Source organism: Anopheles arabiensis (genome assembly GCF_016920715.1).
Source record: "Anopheles arabiensis isolate DONGOLA chromosome Y unlocalized genomic scaffold, AaraD3 chrY_contig0001, whole genome shotgun sequence".
Taxonomy (NCBI): domain Eukaryota; kingdom Metazoa; phylum Arthropoda; class Insecta; order Diptera; family Culicidae; genus Anopheles; species Anopheles arabiensis.
Genome location: NW_024412075.1, coordinates 52,379 through 70,463, shown reverse-complemented (window position 1 = coordinate 70,463; position 18,085 = coordinate 52,379). Strand labels below are relative to the sequence as shown.

General features: G+C 39.1%; 1 protein-coding gene and 1 long non-coding RNA gene across 2 annotated transcripts; one reads left to right on the top strand and one right to left on the bottom strand.

The window, feature by feature from the left end:
- Positions 1-6,214: 6,214 nt before the first annotated feature.
- Positions 6,215-8,736, bottom strand: LOC120906947. The gene has a single exon (XM_040319003.1). It carries the CDS (start codon positions 8,163-8,165, stop codon positions 7,239-7,241), a length of 927 nt encoding a protein of 308 aa, XP_040174937.1. The 5' UTR covers positions 8,166-8,736; the 3' UTR covers positions 6,215-7,238.
- Positions 8,737-10,118: 1,382 nt separating this feature from the next.
- On the top strand, positions 10,119-10,579 carry LOC120906950. The gene is made up of 2 exons (XR_005740232.1): positions 10,119-10,402; positions 10,469-10,579. It is a non-coding gene; the product is annotated as an uncharacterized LOC120906950 (long non-coding RNA).
- Positions 10,580-18,085: the final 7,506 nt, after the last annotated feature.

The window sequence follows — 18,085 nt, the reverse complement described above, 5'->3', positions numbered from 1 at the left end:
ATCGAAAGAACGCGCGAAAAAATATTTGGTTGAATCTAGCAAGGTAGAATATAGAGGAGGTGTCTTCTTATCGTTTGGCTTGTTGCCGTTTTGAGATTCAGTTTGACAACAGCCGTCGATATTTGTTTACAGGCAGCAGCTGCATTATAACGTGTAAAATGCCGATTTATAGAGTGTGGATGCAAAACACATTTTTTATTGCTAAACAAATGTTTATTAAACGAAAACAATTCATTTATCCTATCCAAATACCAGCAACACTCCTCGCATTTGACAACTGCCGTCGATCCTGGTTTTGTGCTTTTTCTAAAGCCTCGATGCTCAATTGTTCTACATGACGACACCTCCTTTCTACTCACTTTGGACTCTAGTGCATTTTGACAATTCGTCACTTGACGTAAGGTCCTCAGGATTCAAACTTTGTTCACATTTAATAAATTTGTTCATATAATTTATCGACCCCATTTTTTCGATTAAACATTCTTTAAAAATATATTTTGGACTTTGCGAGTTCTTATTTAACATTAAAACATGGATTAAAGTGTGTTATTTTGTGTTATTCCGTGAATTTATTCTATGACTAATTGTGTTTTCGACATTTTTGATGACAAAAACTAAGAAAGCATTATTTTTTCAATTTTCACATTAATTACTCATTATCTACGAGTCGCATGGACAATTTACATGAGATTAGAACTCTCACTCACATGATTTTAAATTTCGTGCATAAACAAATCGTCAAATCTTTTGTTATTAAATTTAATGTTTTTGTTAAATATTAAAATAAATATTAAAGGTCAATTCGTTGGCACAGTGGTGTTTTCCGTCAATCCCGATAGAGGACACTATCGAAGTAGAGTCGTGCTGATAACGATCGGGCCGAGCAGTCCCGATAACAAAAACATTTCTGAACGTGGCAAAGGTTACGATCTTTAGCCATTCTTTCACCGATTCCTGAACCAAGCGACTGAATTTTTAGCTACAATAAACTTACTACGTTATTTAAAAAACGCATGTGTATCTCATATTTATTGTACATTCGGGTGAACGAAAGAATTCTGTTGATAACGTCTCAACAGTTTTCGATAAAATCAATAGAGACACAAAAATGCACGTAAAAACAAAAAAATCTTTTCTATTTGCTAAGCTTTGTGTGCGGAAACCTATGGTTAACGGTTTTAAAATGCCATAAAGTCCCTCAACTATAGCTACCCCAAAAGGCCGTTATCCATCACCTGATATTTTCAATCCACCTTGATCACACTACGTGTCTGGTGCGAACGCAACGATAATAATTCTAATTCATATATTAAAAACATTATATAAAACCATGTTCATCCAAACGCTTCATTAGTTCACATTTTAAACTCAACAGTCAGTCAAGACGAACGTTAGAAACAAGGGAATAAAGATTCGGGTAAAAATCAACAAAAAAGCAAGGCGTAGTTTCAAAATAAATACAAGATCGCACGGTTATAAATTGTTTTATAACATGCAGCCGCATAAACACTGTTTCATGAAAACATCAATAATGAGGACGACTCAACATAGCAGGATGTAACCATAACTAAGGACCACTAGCTCCGCTACCCTAAACAAACGATTTTAGAAATGTTAAAAAATACAAAACATCTATGCTGCTATGTGCCATCAAAACATATGCTAAAATAGGTAAAAAAGGTCTCGCACGCATAAATCAGTGCAATAAAACTGCACCGCTGTACTCTTAGGAAAACCCGGGCAAGTTATTAGCCCGGAAACCAGTAACGGGTAATAAATATTCTCAGATCAGGCATCACATTATGCGTCTTGGAAAACAGGTACCGGTGAAGAGAAAACGGGTCGCCAAAAAACCGCGTCTATGTATTTGGTACAATTAAACGGCCGAACCGGACGACGGTTTCGAAAACCTAAAAGAAAATTCTTAGATCAACTAGAATTTACCCCTCCTATGCCTAGCACTAATACACACTCACAGCTCATAGACTAAACATAAATATTGATAGAAATTGTTAACATATAAACCATAAATTTTTTTAAAAATAAACCACTTACAATCTTGAAATGAACGAGAGCAGTCACGTCCGCGTTTCATTTTCTTTTCACAAGATAAAACACGTCTTCGTGTAGAATTCACACTTGTGATTTGTTTTGTCGTTTTTTCCTTTCTTGTCAAATTGATATTGTAATGTTTGTTTTGTATGCGTCGTACGTTTGTGTATTATTTGTAATTGAGCGGATTCATCATATTTAAAATTACTTATTTTCTAATGAGTTGTACGATTTTCCAACATTTCTATACAATTTCCTACTTACACTAATATCTCATAGAATTTTTCTTGTGTTTGCAATGTTTTTCAATTAGACTCAATGAAATCGGCCAATCCAGAACTGGAAGTTGCCGATGTAAAGCATTCCATAATCGCTATGGTGCTTTCAAAGAAAACGTTAAAATACGATATAAGGCGAATTCAGTTCCGTCATTTTGCGCAGCATAAACAAGTACAGCTCAACAACGTTTTGTTAGAGGAGAAATCATCCAGCCATGTTTTCGCAATCAGCCTGTGTACAAGTAAGAGGGGAAAGGAACAAAGGCAACTAATGTTTGGAATCCCATATGTCTATACAAGGGCGGTGCTTATATTTGAAAAAAAAACAATTTCGGGAATGCTAGGAACAATTTAATTCCTTACTCGATGATTCAAAATATAATAGAATGATCTGTACTTTTACAGGTTCACATAAAAACAAATGAGCTGCACACCGCTGTTGTCGAGAAAGTAATTCTTGCCATGATATCGTCCTGCAGAACGGACAACAATCAGGCCCTCCATAAGCTGCTACACGTTGCGGTCTGCGAAGAGAATTATAATGTTTGACACACCACCGTCACGAACATAGGGTTCTGTATCACTCGCCGGTATAGTGTAAATTAGATATAGGCAAGTAGAGGAATTAGTGAGCTGCCGCATTATTGATCGCTTTATTCCTAAAAAATATGATTCGCCCGCTCGAATAAAAACAATTAAAATATCGTATGATTTTGTTTTGCTCCTGGGGAAAAAACAATTGGAAATCAATAACACTGTCGGGCCTATACAAAATCCAAAAATCTGCGTTTAAAATCAGAGGTTTTTTTAAATTGCGGATAAGTTCAACTTCAACCTTCAAATCACATTCGGAAGCGTTCGAACGTATTTCCGCGTTGCTGCGTTGAAATCGTTCGTGTTTGAGTTTTGTTGAGCTGTTCCTATCGGAAGTTCTGCTGTGTTGAAATGTTTTGTTCCTGCATCCTACGAGAATTTGTTCCTGCTTGGTTTCCTGATTTTATATGTACGTGATTTCTGTTTCATCAGCGACTGCTGTACAGTGTTATTGACCCTGCCCAATACGCTCAGAGATTAATTCGCACCAGCACGACAACCATTATTTTTTCCGTTCATTATAAGGGCTCACCAAGTGAGCAGAGCCGATAGCATACGATTCTATCTTTACCATTAACATGAGAGGAACAGAGCTTATACCCCGAACATACCCGAACGGTATGCGTGCTTCACTCATCAGTTTCTAAAGGCAAGGACAAGGCAAATGAGACACAGAAAAATTTCCTCACGGCTACACATATCCTTTTGATGCGTTGTCTATGCGTCTCGTTCGGTATCACAGCAACATACGGCAGGTAAGCAGTACATATGCTGCTACCTGATACGCACACATATTTATCGAACACAACTGATGATGATGAGTCCCACCTCTTACCCCGATATAGTATTGAGAGGAACGATTGTATCTTATCGATAATTGTGTTGTTGTAAATTAGTAATTATGCAAATAATCAAATCATAAGGCAAGTAAGTATTTCAAGAACGTGGTGGCTACAAAACTTCTTTCTTCTCCTCTTTATGAAGCAGTCATGGTCGGTCTCAATACATGGTACCTGCTTTCGTTTCTCTTGTATAGCCGGTTCAACCTACAACCAACTAATGGCGATAGAGAACCACTTTCAAAACTATCTCACAGCGTACTTTTTCCTTATTCCGTTACTGTACAATTTATGACGATTCACGTTTCGGGTTGCATTGGACCAGACCACTACCCCCAGGAAAGTTATCAAATTATATATACTATTTTTCGCGCGCGTGTCTCAATGCTATATCGACTCATTCTTTTCCTTTATTTTTGTTTTTGTGTTAACTTGTTTATTTATTTTAACTTTTTTAAATTTAATTTTAAAAAGATATATAGAAAAAGATAAAAGCAAAAAGCAAAAAAAAAAGCTAAAATCATCATCATCATCAAAGCTGGTGATGACAAGTGAGGTTTACACAACAAGTGACTAAAACATTTATTTATCAATTTATATTTCATTCACGCATTCGCGGATTTCGTCTTTTCTAAATTAATCTACTTCCTTACTATTGTCACAACAGTCATACTTCATACAATAGTGGCCTTGATGTGAGTTGCACACAGTCTCTTAAATTGGGGTATAGTCTCTGCATTACAAACTACTCTGGGCATCATATTAAAAGTTTGTATGCCTTTGAAAAACAAAGAGTTCATTGCTGATACTGTCTCAACCTTAGGAACTCTCGGATCTGCTGCTCTTCTTGTGTTGTAGTCGTGCACATTTAATCCTCGAACAACCCGATCACAAAGATATTGAGGCAAGTGACTGTTCAGGAGTTTATAAACAAAAATCATTGTTTGGTACATTACCCGCTGTTTCACCGACATCCATTTTAGGGTATCCAGCATAATCAATGACGACGTATACCATCCGCAGCCTAGAATAGCTCGCATTGCTCTATTTTGCAGTTTTTGCATTCTTGTCATTTGTCCTGCATTAGCCTTAAAAAGAATTGACGGACAAAAATCCAGATGTGGAGCCATAAGAGACTTGTAAAGCTGTATCTTTGCAAAAACACTTAAGTCTTTTTTAGTCGACAAATAATCCCGCATTTTTTCGCCATTTTCTTAATGATATTATCAATATGGCTTTTAAATTTCAGTTCTTCATCTATTGTGACTCCAAGATATTTTATTTCTTTAACTCTCTCTATGGCCTCGTCATCAATATTGATCTGTAAGTTAGAGAGAGTCTTGGTACGGGACAGCACTAACATTTTAGTTTTTTTTGCATTTAATTTCAATTTTTTGTACTTCAACCATTGATCTAGCGAGGCCAGATCCTCATTCAGCTTCGTTGTTGCTTCTTTTACAGAGCTACAAGAGAGAAAGACCACCGTGTCGTCAGCAAAGAGATTAATATCACAAAATTTTAATACATTTTTCATGTCATTTATATACATAATAAACAAAATAGGACCAAGTACACTTCCTTGGGGGACTCCCAATGAGTTTTCAAGAGATTCCGATGTTGTGGTTTTAAAACGAGTTCTCTGAGTTCTCCCTTCTAAATAATTTTTAAACCAATCAAGTTCTTGTCCCACAATACCGAAGTTTTTAAGGCATTGATTAACAAAGGTCTCGATATTGTTTCAAAGGCTCTTTTCAAATCTAAAAAGACAGCTAATGTTATATGTTTTTGTTTAAATTGGTTTTCCACTTCTCAAGTACAAGGTTCAGAGCTGTTTCACAGGAATGAGATTCTCTATATCCTGATTGTTCTGGAACTAATAATTTATTTTCCTTTAAGTATTGAACCAATTGCTCCTTCACCACGAGTTCTAAAATTTTTTCTAGGGTGTTTAGCATATTTATCGGTCTGAACTCTTCTGCAATGATTGTACCATTAATCTTAGGGATGGGAATCACTATTGATTCTTTCCAAGTATTTGGGAATTGTCCCGTAATCAAAGAATCGTTAATAATGTTAAGTAACGTGTCCCCTGTGACACTGAGACAATCTCGTATCACTTTACCATTTATATCATCAAGTCCAGAAGCTCCTTTCAATTTGAAACAGATTCTTTGGAGTGTTTGAATATCAATCGGCTGAAAGTGAAATCGTTTTCTTGTTTGCTCCATATTTTTAATTTGCTCTGGTTCATTGCATTGAGGAATGCTTTTATGTATGTCCATAACACTATTGACAAAGTGTTCATTAAACAACCGGGCAATTTCTGATTCATCTTCGATTATCTTGTCATTAAATTGCACCCTACCTGTTTCATTGGAACCTGTTTGCAACCAACTTTTTAACAACTTCCACAATTGTTTGCTATCATTTTTGATTCATTTATTTTTCGCTCAAAATAATTTCTTTTCGTCATTCTGAGCTCACGTAGGTAGCAATTTCTACTGGTTTTATAAGATAACCAGTCTAACTCTGAATTGGTTTTTAAAAATGTGAAGTAGCGTTTGTCCAAGCGCTGCTTTTTACATTGTAAATCCCCGGTGTACCACTTTTGATAATTGTTATTATTTACTACAGCAACATCAATGAGTTGAGCTATACTATTTTTTATTACTTGTTCTAGCCGGTGTGCTTTATCATGCAAACATAAATTTGTGATTGGTAGATTAACATTCACAGATGAACATATTTTGTCTTTACTGTATCTTTTCCAACTTTTAAATGTTTTTTTATTGTTTAATGAAACGTTGCATTTTTGTAAAGTTAGAACAATTGTTTCATGATCTGCTATTTTCAATGTAGGATCAGTCTTCGCTATGAATGAGTTATGATTGCAGTATACATGATCTATTAGAGATTTACTTCGCTGAGTTATTCGAGTTTCCTCAGTAATAATCTGATTCATGTTCAAAGATTCCATTAGCTGTCTCAGTGGTTTAGATTCTGCGGAGTTCAACCAATTGATGTTAAAATCTCCTATTAGAATGTTGTCTTCTCCAAGATCAAGAAATTTATCAAACCACCATTCGAGTAAATTAACAAAATGGGCATTGCTAGAACTTGGTGAATGGTACACTAGACTAAATATGAATGATTTCTTACTTATTGTCGCTGAAATTGATAAAAACCAGTTTCCATCGCGAGCTTCATTAATTAAAATTTTGTAAGTTATCGACTCTTTTATAAATATAGTCACACCTCCAGTATGTCGAGAATTGGATAAGCATGAAATTGCCGTGAATCCAGGAATTCCAAACTGTTCGAAAGCTTCAGCTTCCACAATGTGTGTTTCGGTTATAAACACTAACCAAGGTTGAATTGTTTGTACAATATGATTCAACATTATGTGACTAGACGACAATCCAGCCACATTCATGTATAACATCTGTATGTTCTTACTTTGTTTATTCTGCAATTGCTACTTACTCAATTGCTGTTTTCTTGATTTTAACCATTTAAACGTGGGACATTCTTTACTGAAGGCTGAATGAGCAGTGTTCAGTTTTAATCCTCTTTGCATATTTTGGGTGGAACAGTTAATGCAGCTTTCAGATGACGACTTACAATCTGATGTTTTATGTTTACCACTACATTTGGAACAAGTTTCTTCATTATCACATGTTGTGCTCTTATGACCAAATTGTCCGCACTTAAAACATCTCATGATATGAAAAGATTCGTGTATGTAGACTCTATCAAATCCAATATTAATCTTTTTTTCTCTGTCTAAGTAAATTGCTGTGTCGTGATCCACCTCAATTATGACATTATACTTTTTGTATTTATAGTCAGCTTTTTCAAATTTTCCCAAAATTTTGATGTACGCTGTTGAAAAGCCATTATTTTGCGTTTTGATGAGATCTACCATTTCGTCTTCTTTGTAATTTTCCGACAAACCGATAATACGGAACTTTCTAGTTGGCAAGGAAGTTAGATACTTCTCACCCAAAGATGTCTGTATTTCTTTTCTTATATGGTCAATCCCTTCTTGTGAAGCCCATTCAACAATAATTTGACCAGGCTTACCATTACGGAAATTTGTTATTTTATGTATTCTTGGATCCAAATTCGCTCTCATGTCGCTTCTAGTTTTGTCACAAGTTTGATCTATCTTTGGTATAATTATTAAAGTCCCAGTATTGTTTTTTACTTGATTATCTATTTTTGAGACATTGGGAAGTTTGGTATTTCTAGGAGTTTCCATCCTTCCACTATTTGTCCTTTTTCTTTTACGAGTTAGAGTTGTCCATTCTGTTGTACCTATTGAATCAGTGTGTTCAGTATCCTGCAAAATAAGGGAAGTTGCATCAGATTTTTCTACCAAGTTTTTTGTGGCATATTGCATGCAACTTTTGCATTTAATTTTTTCTCAATGCTAGAGATGCCGGTGTTAACCGCATCACTAACACTACTGGCCAATTTCGTTTCAATAGCATCTATCGAAGATTTCTGCATATTGGTAATGCCAATGCTAACAACTTCACACACACTCGTTTTAATTTTCTCCTCGATAGCAACAATTGACAATTTAATATTTTCTAAAATCGCTTTGATTTCTAGCATTTCGTCGGATTTTGATGCACCTGAGCCTTCTTGTTCCAAGCAATCATCGCACCAATACTTCACGTTCACTATGTCGTTAATCATCTTAGCCGCTGGCTTAGTAAGCCTTGTGCAAGCTCGATGAAATTGACCATGGCATATACCCATACAAGTAACCGGGTCGTCACTAATCAACACCGGTCTTATACATTTCTTGCAACTCATGACGAGTGTTTACGAAACACTCATCAGCACACCGAGTGTATTAGTAATGATCGATGCCCGTTTTGCTTACTACTAATACTAATACACGTTATACGCTATTTCAGGAGATCCTCCTTCGTTCGTACAGTTCACTAACACATTGAAACTGTTTACAGCTACTGAAACAACACAAACGCACCCTAGCTCTTGTTTTTCAAAAGTTATGGCCATTTAAAGTGAGGTGGTTTTTTGCTTCAAAATAGCTATTTTACCCGTCCCTATGGCCATGCTTTAAATTTTCACGAAAATGCAAGGTCAGACCTAGGCCGGGCCATATCTTGAATACTAAACGTCGCAGACATTGGTCGTAGAACAATTTTAAGTTCGTCTAATGATTCTACATCCGATTCTGGATAGCGGTTTTTGACCACTTTTCAATATTTTGTGACACCCCGAACCTAGGGGCAGCTCCCTAGCTTTTTTTCAAAAATGTGCACCGAACGGGCCAGAGAGCTCGTGTGGCTCAAACACATTCAGTTCGGCTAGGTAAACTTCACGAGGACGCCGAAACAAAAGGGCACAGACTTTTTTCATGGTTTTGTATGATTTCGGCTGTTTTGGACCGTGCGTGTAGGCGACCCATCCGGACCCATCTGGACTCATCCAGACTGATCCAGACTCATTCGGACTCATTCAGACTCATTCGGACTGATCCGGACTCATTCGGACTGATTCAGACTGCTCCGGACTGATCCGGACTCATTTTAACTGATCCGGAGTAATCCAGATTGATCCGGAGTAACCCAGATTGATCCGGAATGATCTGGAGTGATCCGGACTGATCCGGAGTTGAATCCGGTAGTGATCCGAAGTCGGAGTCATATTTTGCGCACCGGAGTCGGAGTTGATCCATGACTCCGCTCCGGATTACCCATCACTACTGACTATCCTGTTATGTGTAATCAGTAAAACAGCGGTAATTGTTGTGGTAATCAAAACGGTTGTTGTGCCAAAAGAAGAAAAAAGAATTCTGCCTTTCATCCGGAATTTATCAAACATGCCTTGTGTCATGAAAGCACACAGTCGTGTTCTTTGCATTTACAGAACATTGGCCAGGTACCAGGTTGAAACATGTAGAATGTATGAGTCGTTATCCTGTGCTTGTAATGATAGTGAACGATGATGTAACAGCGAATATAGGTGAAGCGCAAAATAAAGATGAAACCATGAAAGCTGTACGAGACATACTTGTTAGCAAACCTTATGAATCTTATAAACTAAAAAGCGGATTTGTTTTTAAAACAGTTGACGGTATTGATTTGTTGGTTATACAGTCAGAATTCAATAGTTGAACGCTCGATAGTTGGCTGACAGTTAAATTAAAAAGCATGCGTTTGTATGGGAAAACCAGTTTTGAAAATTTAACAAAAATCTCATGTCCTGCCGAGAATTTTTTTTGTATGGAATAACGTGCCAACTAAAAGCACATATTCAATAGTTGGCAGGGAATCGAAGTTTAACCAATGATTTCAGACTGTACCAAAATTGATGGTGTTGTGATTGTATTGTTGCTCACCCCTGGAGACAGCTGCCGATACCAGTCAGGCGGCCGACGCAACGAGAGAGGCGAAAACTAGATAGGCAAGGCGAAAATCAGGAGAATTAGAATTAAGGAATTGCTCGCTCTCTTCCGATCTGGCTTTGGTGGCGAACGGTTGTGTGTCAGCGTGGCACGGATATACCATTTTTGTTCTAATATAAGTTGTAAATTGTAGTTTGTGTTCGCGTCATTACTATCAACGTTTCATCGGCCATCCGAACACAAAAGATGGAATGGTAAATAATTTGGTATTAAGCATAATAACAACTAACACTATTGTTACACATTTATAACATATTCAGCAAATCAGACCAAAGCAACAAACCCGAAGAGTTCAGGCCACACAGTCCATGCAAAAACAACCGAAACATGCAACATAAGCAAAAGCAATCGTCACCGTCACCGAGAACACATAGCAACGTACAAGCGCGGTGACGATTGCACCCATTTGCCCATGACCTTCTTGCCCAATACATCAAAACTGCAGCATAGGCAAGCAGCGACGAAAACACCTCACACCCTCCCAGACACATTGTAAATTAAAACCACATAGAAACTCCCCACCTAGTAAAATACAAAACAAAAATAAGAAATTGCACCGAACCAATATATTTTATCGATAAATAAGACCAAGAAAGGAAGTAACATCTCCTAAAAGCTTCGCCTACCCTAACTTATTTCGAGTTTCCAGTAAGGGGAACCTCTTCTGGGTTCCTATGATCGCCTGTACGATCAACTGCCGGGGGTAATCTGTCTACTTTATGAGTCCATTCCACCTCGTGCTACGTGCCAAAACCGTACGTACGTGCTAAAATCGTACCCCCCCCCCCACTTACCCCCGCCCCCCCCCCCCCCCTCCCGCTCAAAAGGGACGGTGCCCGACGGCCCCGCGTTCGATCAAATTACAGGCTTATCCCGAATAATTCGACTGCCGTGCTGTAGAAAAATGAAAACAAAATGACAGGTGTGGATTCGATCATATGTTGATGTATGCGTATAACCCCGAATGGCTGGTGTGGTTGATGTGCCGTAGAGTGGGTAAAAACTACGTACAGTCTGTTCCCGAGTTACGCGGTTTCTGGGTTCCCGAAGAATCCGCGTAACTCGAATATCCGCGTAAGTCAAATTTCGCGATTTTTTACCAAAACACAATTGGTTACTCGGTGGTTTTTATTCAATTTAGTACTTTTTATACTTTTTCATTTATTTGATACGATTTTTACAGAATATCCGATATTTTTCGCTTGTAAGTGGATTAGCAAAACTGCAATTCATACTGCATTGCACATTTCTTCCAGCAAATTGTACTGATTTGACATTTGATCTGTCAAATTTAGAAAACCGCGTATCTCAGAATCCGCGTAAGTCGAGAACCGCGTAACTCGGGAACAGACTGTACAGTGGAGCGCCATTTATCCGTGCTATTGCGTTATGAGGAGGATATTTGAAAAAGCGGTTATAAGAGCACATTGTCATAACAAAAACACTATAATTCATGGCAAATTGGAAATATTCTTATGGAAAAACATGAAGTAAATAAAAACTTGGTTATTTTTATTAAAAAATAAGAAAATTTTTTCAAACCTAATCAGAAATTGGTGATAAAATATTTAATTTGACTCATTATCCGTGTTATTTGCTTATCCGGGCGAGGTCAAGTCTCGAGAAGCTCGGATAAACGGCGCTCCACTGTATCACAATCGAATCCACTCCTGCCATATACGGACATCACACGAAGCGTAAACTTTGGCGTGTACTGGACCATTTTAATTTTGACACTTAAAAGTTTTCATTGAGACGAAATTGATATATTTTTTGAATTTCTGTGCAGATAACCGTTACAAACATATTCCCTAAGATTCCACAACTCCCCGATCTTGACATTTTTTGGTCCCAAATACAGTCGTATCTCGGGGACACCTGTACGCGGTTTTCCAAATTTGACAAATAAAATGTCAAATCAGTACAATTTGCTTCAAGTTTGATAGAAATTTCATTTTTCTAACAAATTGAAACCGCTTAAAAGCCAGAAATATTAGAATGTTCTGGTATACGGGTATGATAAATGAATTGTTTTCGATTCATAAACATTTGTAGAGCACTAAAAACTAGTATTTTGCATCCACATTTTATAAATCGGTATTTTTCAAGCTATATTGCGACTGCTGCCTGTAATCAAATATCGACGGCTGTTGTCAAACTGAATCTCAAAAGGCAGCGGTAATCGCTACTGCGGGCGTGCGTGCGGACAAATCAAAATTGTTTGATTCTGTCCCAAGGTCTGTTGAAATACCAGGTCACGTATTAACCCCGTTTTCACAGCTAAGCTGAAGAAGAATCAGCTAAGGGATGTGATTGTATGTGTGCGACGCTAGTTTGCAATGTTTACGATCTGAACGATACGAAACAACAAGAAGGAAATTAAGTAAACATTTAAGTTGAAATCATTGTTCAGTGATTTATGATTCACATGAATTATTCATCGCCCAATGTCAGCACTATTACAATCTAATATTCATGGCTCATTTTATCATCTGGAAAGTAGTAAAGATACTACAGTTCCTTGTGATATGGTAGTCTATAATAATATAAACATCATCTGATTCTATATTTTAGGTGCCTCCTAGACTAGACCGTTTATATCAAATTCAATTCGATTAAATAGAATAAACGTGCCAACGGTGAGTTTGGTCAGCCGTCCTAACTATATGTAGCCATTTGGTTGTGGTTTCCGTGCCGGATGGTGGCATATGATTCTCGTACACATGACGAGGAGCCTGTGTTTACCATGACGAGACAGTATCGGTCCTTACCGTTTTTATATATTGTGTTGTTTATTTATATTGTACTAATATTTTGATGCATTACTTTAAAAATATACATTTAAAACCAAAGAACACAAAACTATTTTTGGCGCTTTTAAATTCCATCCATCCAGATCCAGAGAAACATTACAGAACCAACGTGATTTAGTTTTTGAGCTAGCCTAATATACAATTATGGAAGTGATGTTTTCGACGTAAGGTATGATATTTGGTTTTAAGAATGTATTCATTTTACTAAATTTATTTTGTCTTGTATGTCCGATATGGGTTTTAAATAAGCGAATCGCACTACTCTTACAAGCTGAACCAAACATATTTTATAAAAAAATTGTATGACTTAATGCAAAAATAGAATCGAAATAGCATAAAATAGGAATTGATAATCGTCACGTGACCAGACCACTCAATAGCGTTGAAAGAAGGTATAACGAGCCCGTTGCTTCCAAAACTCAGCTGGGATGGGTTATATACGGTTTCTGTCCAATCGCCAAGAACGTCCCAGGTGCGACATACTTGAATTTGCATGTGCGCTCGTGTGATGGAGTAAGTGAAGAGCTACAAAATAAATCGTTGAAGAAGCATTTTGCACTAGAAACCATCAGAGCCGAGAGACCGTCTAAAGAGAGGCAGTCTAGAGAAGATGAAATGTTGACCCAACAGGAGCTAGCGGATGCAGAAAACACTTTGGTTAAGCATATCGAACCGGGAGCATACTCACGTGATAGCTGTAGTTCAATGCGTCAAACTGAGATCGTTCATTCCAGGCGTAGCGATTCGGAGAAGGACAGTTCGCTTCACACCGTCCTTGACGGCCGAGGGCTACTAGTAGTGGACGGGCGTTTGATCAACGCCAGTGCACGCAACCCGCCAACGAGTGGTTGAATCATATTGCTTTCAGAACATCGTGGTACATTTATATTAATCCATGAGTTTTGTGATCGTTTCAGGCACCGCAAATATATTTCGATTATTTTTATTTATTTTACTTTATTTTATTTTATTTTATTAATTGCTCGGCCACGTTGGGTTACAGCAATAGTACTTACTGACTATAGTATACAATTATTCACGAAGGAGTTGGAAGGAGTTTATGGTACGGAAAAGGAGCGAAGATGGGATCGGTAGACAGGATAGGATATGTTGAAATCGAACAGATCAGAAGTACTATTAAAAGACGACATAGCTCTTACAAAAGGCTCATTGCGAGCAAAACGTGTACGACATATAGGTAACTGGAGACGAAAACGATAACGTAAGGTGCGACAAGGTGCATACAAATGTAAGCGCGACAGAAGTGAAGGAGTATCAATCGTATTGAGCAATATGCCAGCGACGAAAGAAGCCTGAGCGACCGAGAGGCGGTGCTCCAACTTGGCAAGGCCTAATAGAGTGCATCTATCGTCATACGAAGGAAGCGGAATAGAGTGATGACCCAGCGAACTACGAAATACGATCCTTGTAAAACGTCTCTGGATCCTCTCAATCCTTTGGAGCAGAGATAGTTGAACAGGAGACCAGATGACACAGGCATATTCCAGTACGGAACGGACCCAACAACAATAAAGGGACTTAAGACAAAAAGGATCACGAATTTCAGTGGACATGCGACAAATATAACCAAGACTTTTGTTGGCCTTGTTGATGACATAGTCCGTGTGCTCCTTGAAAGAAAGACTCGGGTCAAAGAAGACGCCAAGATCCTTAGACAAGGACGCACGGGGAATAGGGGCATCACAGACACTATAAGCATGAGTTATACTTGTAGAAGATCGGAAGAAAGACAAGACAGAACATTTTTCAGGACACAGGACTAAACCGTTAGAAGCACACCATGTAGAGAATTTACAGAGCCAGGATTGAAGGACTAGACAATCAGCTGTAGAAGATACAGGAAGAAAAATTTTAACGTCATCCGCATATAGCAAGAAGCCGTTAGGAGGAAGGATCGAAGTACAGTCATTGAGGAAGAGAATGAACAGTAAGGGACTAAGGACACTACCTTGAGGGATACCCGAAGAACTAAGAAAACATTCAGAGAAAGAGCCACAGATTTTAACTGCATATGAACGATTCTCAAGATAAGAGTTGAACCACGGCAATATAGAGCCACCGAAACCTAGTTTTCGAAGCTTAGCAACAAGTAATGATAGAGGTATACTGTCAAATGCCGCTTTGAAATCGGTATAGATAGTGTCTACTTGCTTACCACTAGACAGATAGTGATATAGAGAAGACAAAAAACACATTAGGTTGGTGGACACTGAGCGATTGGGCATAAAGCCGTGTTGTTCCGTAGAAATATAATTTTTACACAAGGCATTACAGATAAATGGACAATTGACTCGAGGATTTTAGAACACGCACAAATAATAGAGATGCCTCTGTAGTTTGATGCTAGTGTGCGGTCACCTTTCTTATAAATGGGAACAAGCCAAGCTAGTTTCCATTGACTAGGAAAAATCCCTACACTAAGCGAGCGGAAAAAAGACGAGTGAGAATAGGAGTGAGGGTAATGCCACATTTTTCAAAACACAGGCAGGGATGCCATCGGAGCCTGGTGAAAACGAAGTTTTAAGTTTGGATAAAGCGGATTTTACTAGGCTTTCACTTACAACGACTGAATTACATGATATCACATCAGAGGGCGTGTAAGACAAGCCTACGTCCAAAGGAACCTTAAAAGTACTAGGATCGACAAATACACTAGAGAAATGTTTGGCAAACAGGTTACATATATCAGGATTGGACGTAGCAGAGGACAGATCAAGAAACAGGGTGGATGGAAGGCTAGCAGAGCCTCGCCGAGAGTTCGCAAAACGAAAGAATGACCCAGGATCAATAGTGAAGCGCATTTGAAGACGCCTAACGTAGCGACGATACAGATGGCGATTAAGAAAACGATAAGCCTTAGCCGCATATTTATATACACAAAGATTGTGTAAAGTATTATTTAAACGGTAGGCGCGTTGAGCGCGGTTTTTGTCCGATTTTAATAGGCGTAAAGCTCTGTTTGACCACTTAGGATTAGGAGCGGGTTTAAGGAGAGGACAGCAGGAAGGGAAGGCGGAAGTGATTACATTAGTAAATGCTGCTACAGCTTGATTTATGTCACAGTCAGCATCAATAAAGGACCAATCGGTATCGGCTAATATACGATGAAGCTTTTGGTAGTCCATTTTCCTAAAATTGAACATACGAGCCGTAGGTATTCGTTGGGAGGATGCAGGGCGAGAGTGCGTAAGGAGCACGCTTGTCTCAAGAGCAGGATGATGATTGTCTAGCGCGACGAGTGGAACAGGTGAAGCTATGACGGGGAGCAGCACTCCAAGAAGGCAGCATTGGCAAATAGAAGATCTAATTGTCTTCCGCGTATATTTTTATGCCGGATAATTGCAGCAAACCGTTTACCGACATTCCATCAAGCAGAGAAACATTTTCACGAGATACACCAGTAGAAATGAACTGATTAACGCACGATGCCGACGGTTGCCAGGAGAGTGATGGTGAATTAAAATCACCAAGTAACACCATAAGATCATTTGGTTTAAGTTTGCCAGCAACGAAACTAACACTCTCATGTAAAACGTCAAGGACTACTTCGGAAGAACGCAAATCGGGTGGGATGTAAACGGCGCCGATATAGATTGCAAGGTTTTGAAGCTTAACAATTGTCCAAACAGACTCCAGCGAGTCGAACGGCAGTGATAAAGTTGACGTGTTCAGCACGGAAGAGCAGGCAATGAGTACACCACCACCACGGCAACGGTTACTGTTGAGAGGATTTCGGTCGCAGCGATAGATGACATACGCATCCTCCGAGATAAGAGAGGACGGAATTGAGCCATCGAGCCATGTTTCAGTTAACACCAACACATCCATATCAAGCTCAGATAGAGAGAGGCGTAACTCGTCTAGTTTTGTGCGCAATCCTCTTACGTTTTGATAGTAGATGTTTAGTCGATCGATCGAAGGAATGAGAGAGCGAGATGCGCCGGGAGTGCTCTCGCTGCAAGTTATTAACGGCGGAAGAGAGTCAGACGGATTGTGTGTATTAGATGCAGGGTTAGCTTCCATCAATTCGGGTAAAGTCAGTAGTTCATGAAAATCTTCAGCCGGATCAGCCGGTTTACGCTTGCTGAAAGTACTGCGTATAAAGCAAGCTCATAGGACCATGATCGGGCGAAATAGTGAAATCAGCGTTTCGCAGTTGTGTCGTGTGGTTGATAGAAGGTGGCGATGAATGATGATCCGATTCACGGGTAACAGGCGCAGAAGGTGCATGGGATGCTGCTGTAGTGGGTCGCCAAACATTGACGGAGCGGGGATTAAGGTCGATGAACTCCTTAAAAGAGATCCCGCGAGGCCAGGTTGAAGCAGCCAAAGCAATAGCCCGGTGCGAATCCGGTACACCAATTTTAAAAGATACGTAGGAGAGCGTAGAAAGATCCCGGTCGCGTCGTACAAGGCTGTATACCAAGATGTCGTCTGTCCCTATGTTGGAACAGGCCATTTCACGGATCGCTTCAATCGGAGTATCAGGAGCAATACGGGAGATAAAGACCCAAGTACGGCGTGGGCGTTCAGGAACGGTCGTAATATTGTTGTAGGACAACCCTGTACCCGATGACAGCATAGCGCGTGTAACGGTATTGGTAGGCGACGAGTCGGGAGAGCGATCCATCAATCGACGTTTGGAAGGATTCTCACCAACAGCTTGATGGGTGAGCTTAGAGGCCGCAACTGGATTCGTGGTCGTTGAGTGCGTAGCAGGAATCGCGGAATGGTGAGCACTCGATGTAGTTGTATGCGTGGCAAGATGAGAGTTGAGCTTGTTCATTAGTGAGTTGAAGGAAGTGAGAAACTCACGGTGCATGAGATCAAGCCCCTTGATGCCATGCTTAACTTCATCAAGCGTTGTGAGTAGTGGAGCCTGTGAGTAGTTGCGTTCCATTGAGTGAGAAGCAGTAAGTGAGTCGATGAAATCTTTCACGGAACGAATTGACGATGCTGATTCCTGTTTCATCAAAGCTATTTCGTTTCTAAAACAATCCAGTGAAGAGGAAAGTTCAAGTCGCAAGCCAGCTGATGTCGCCT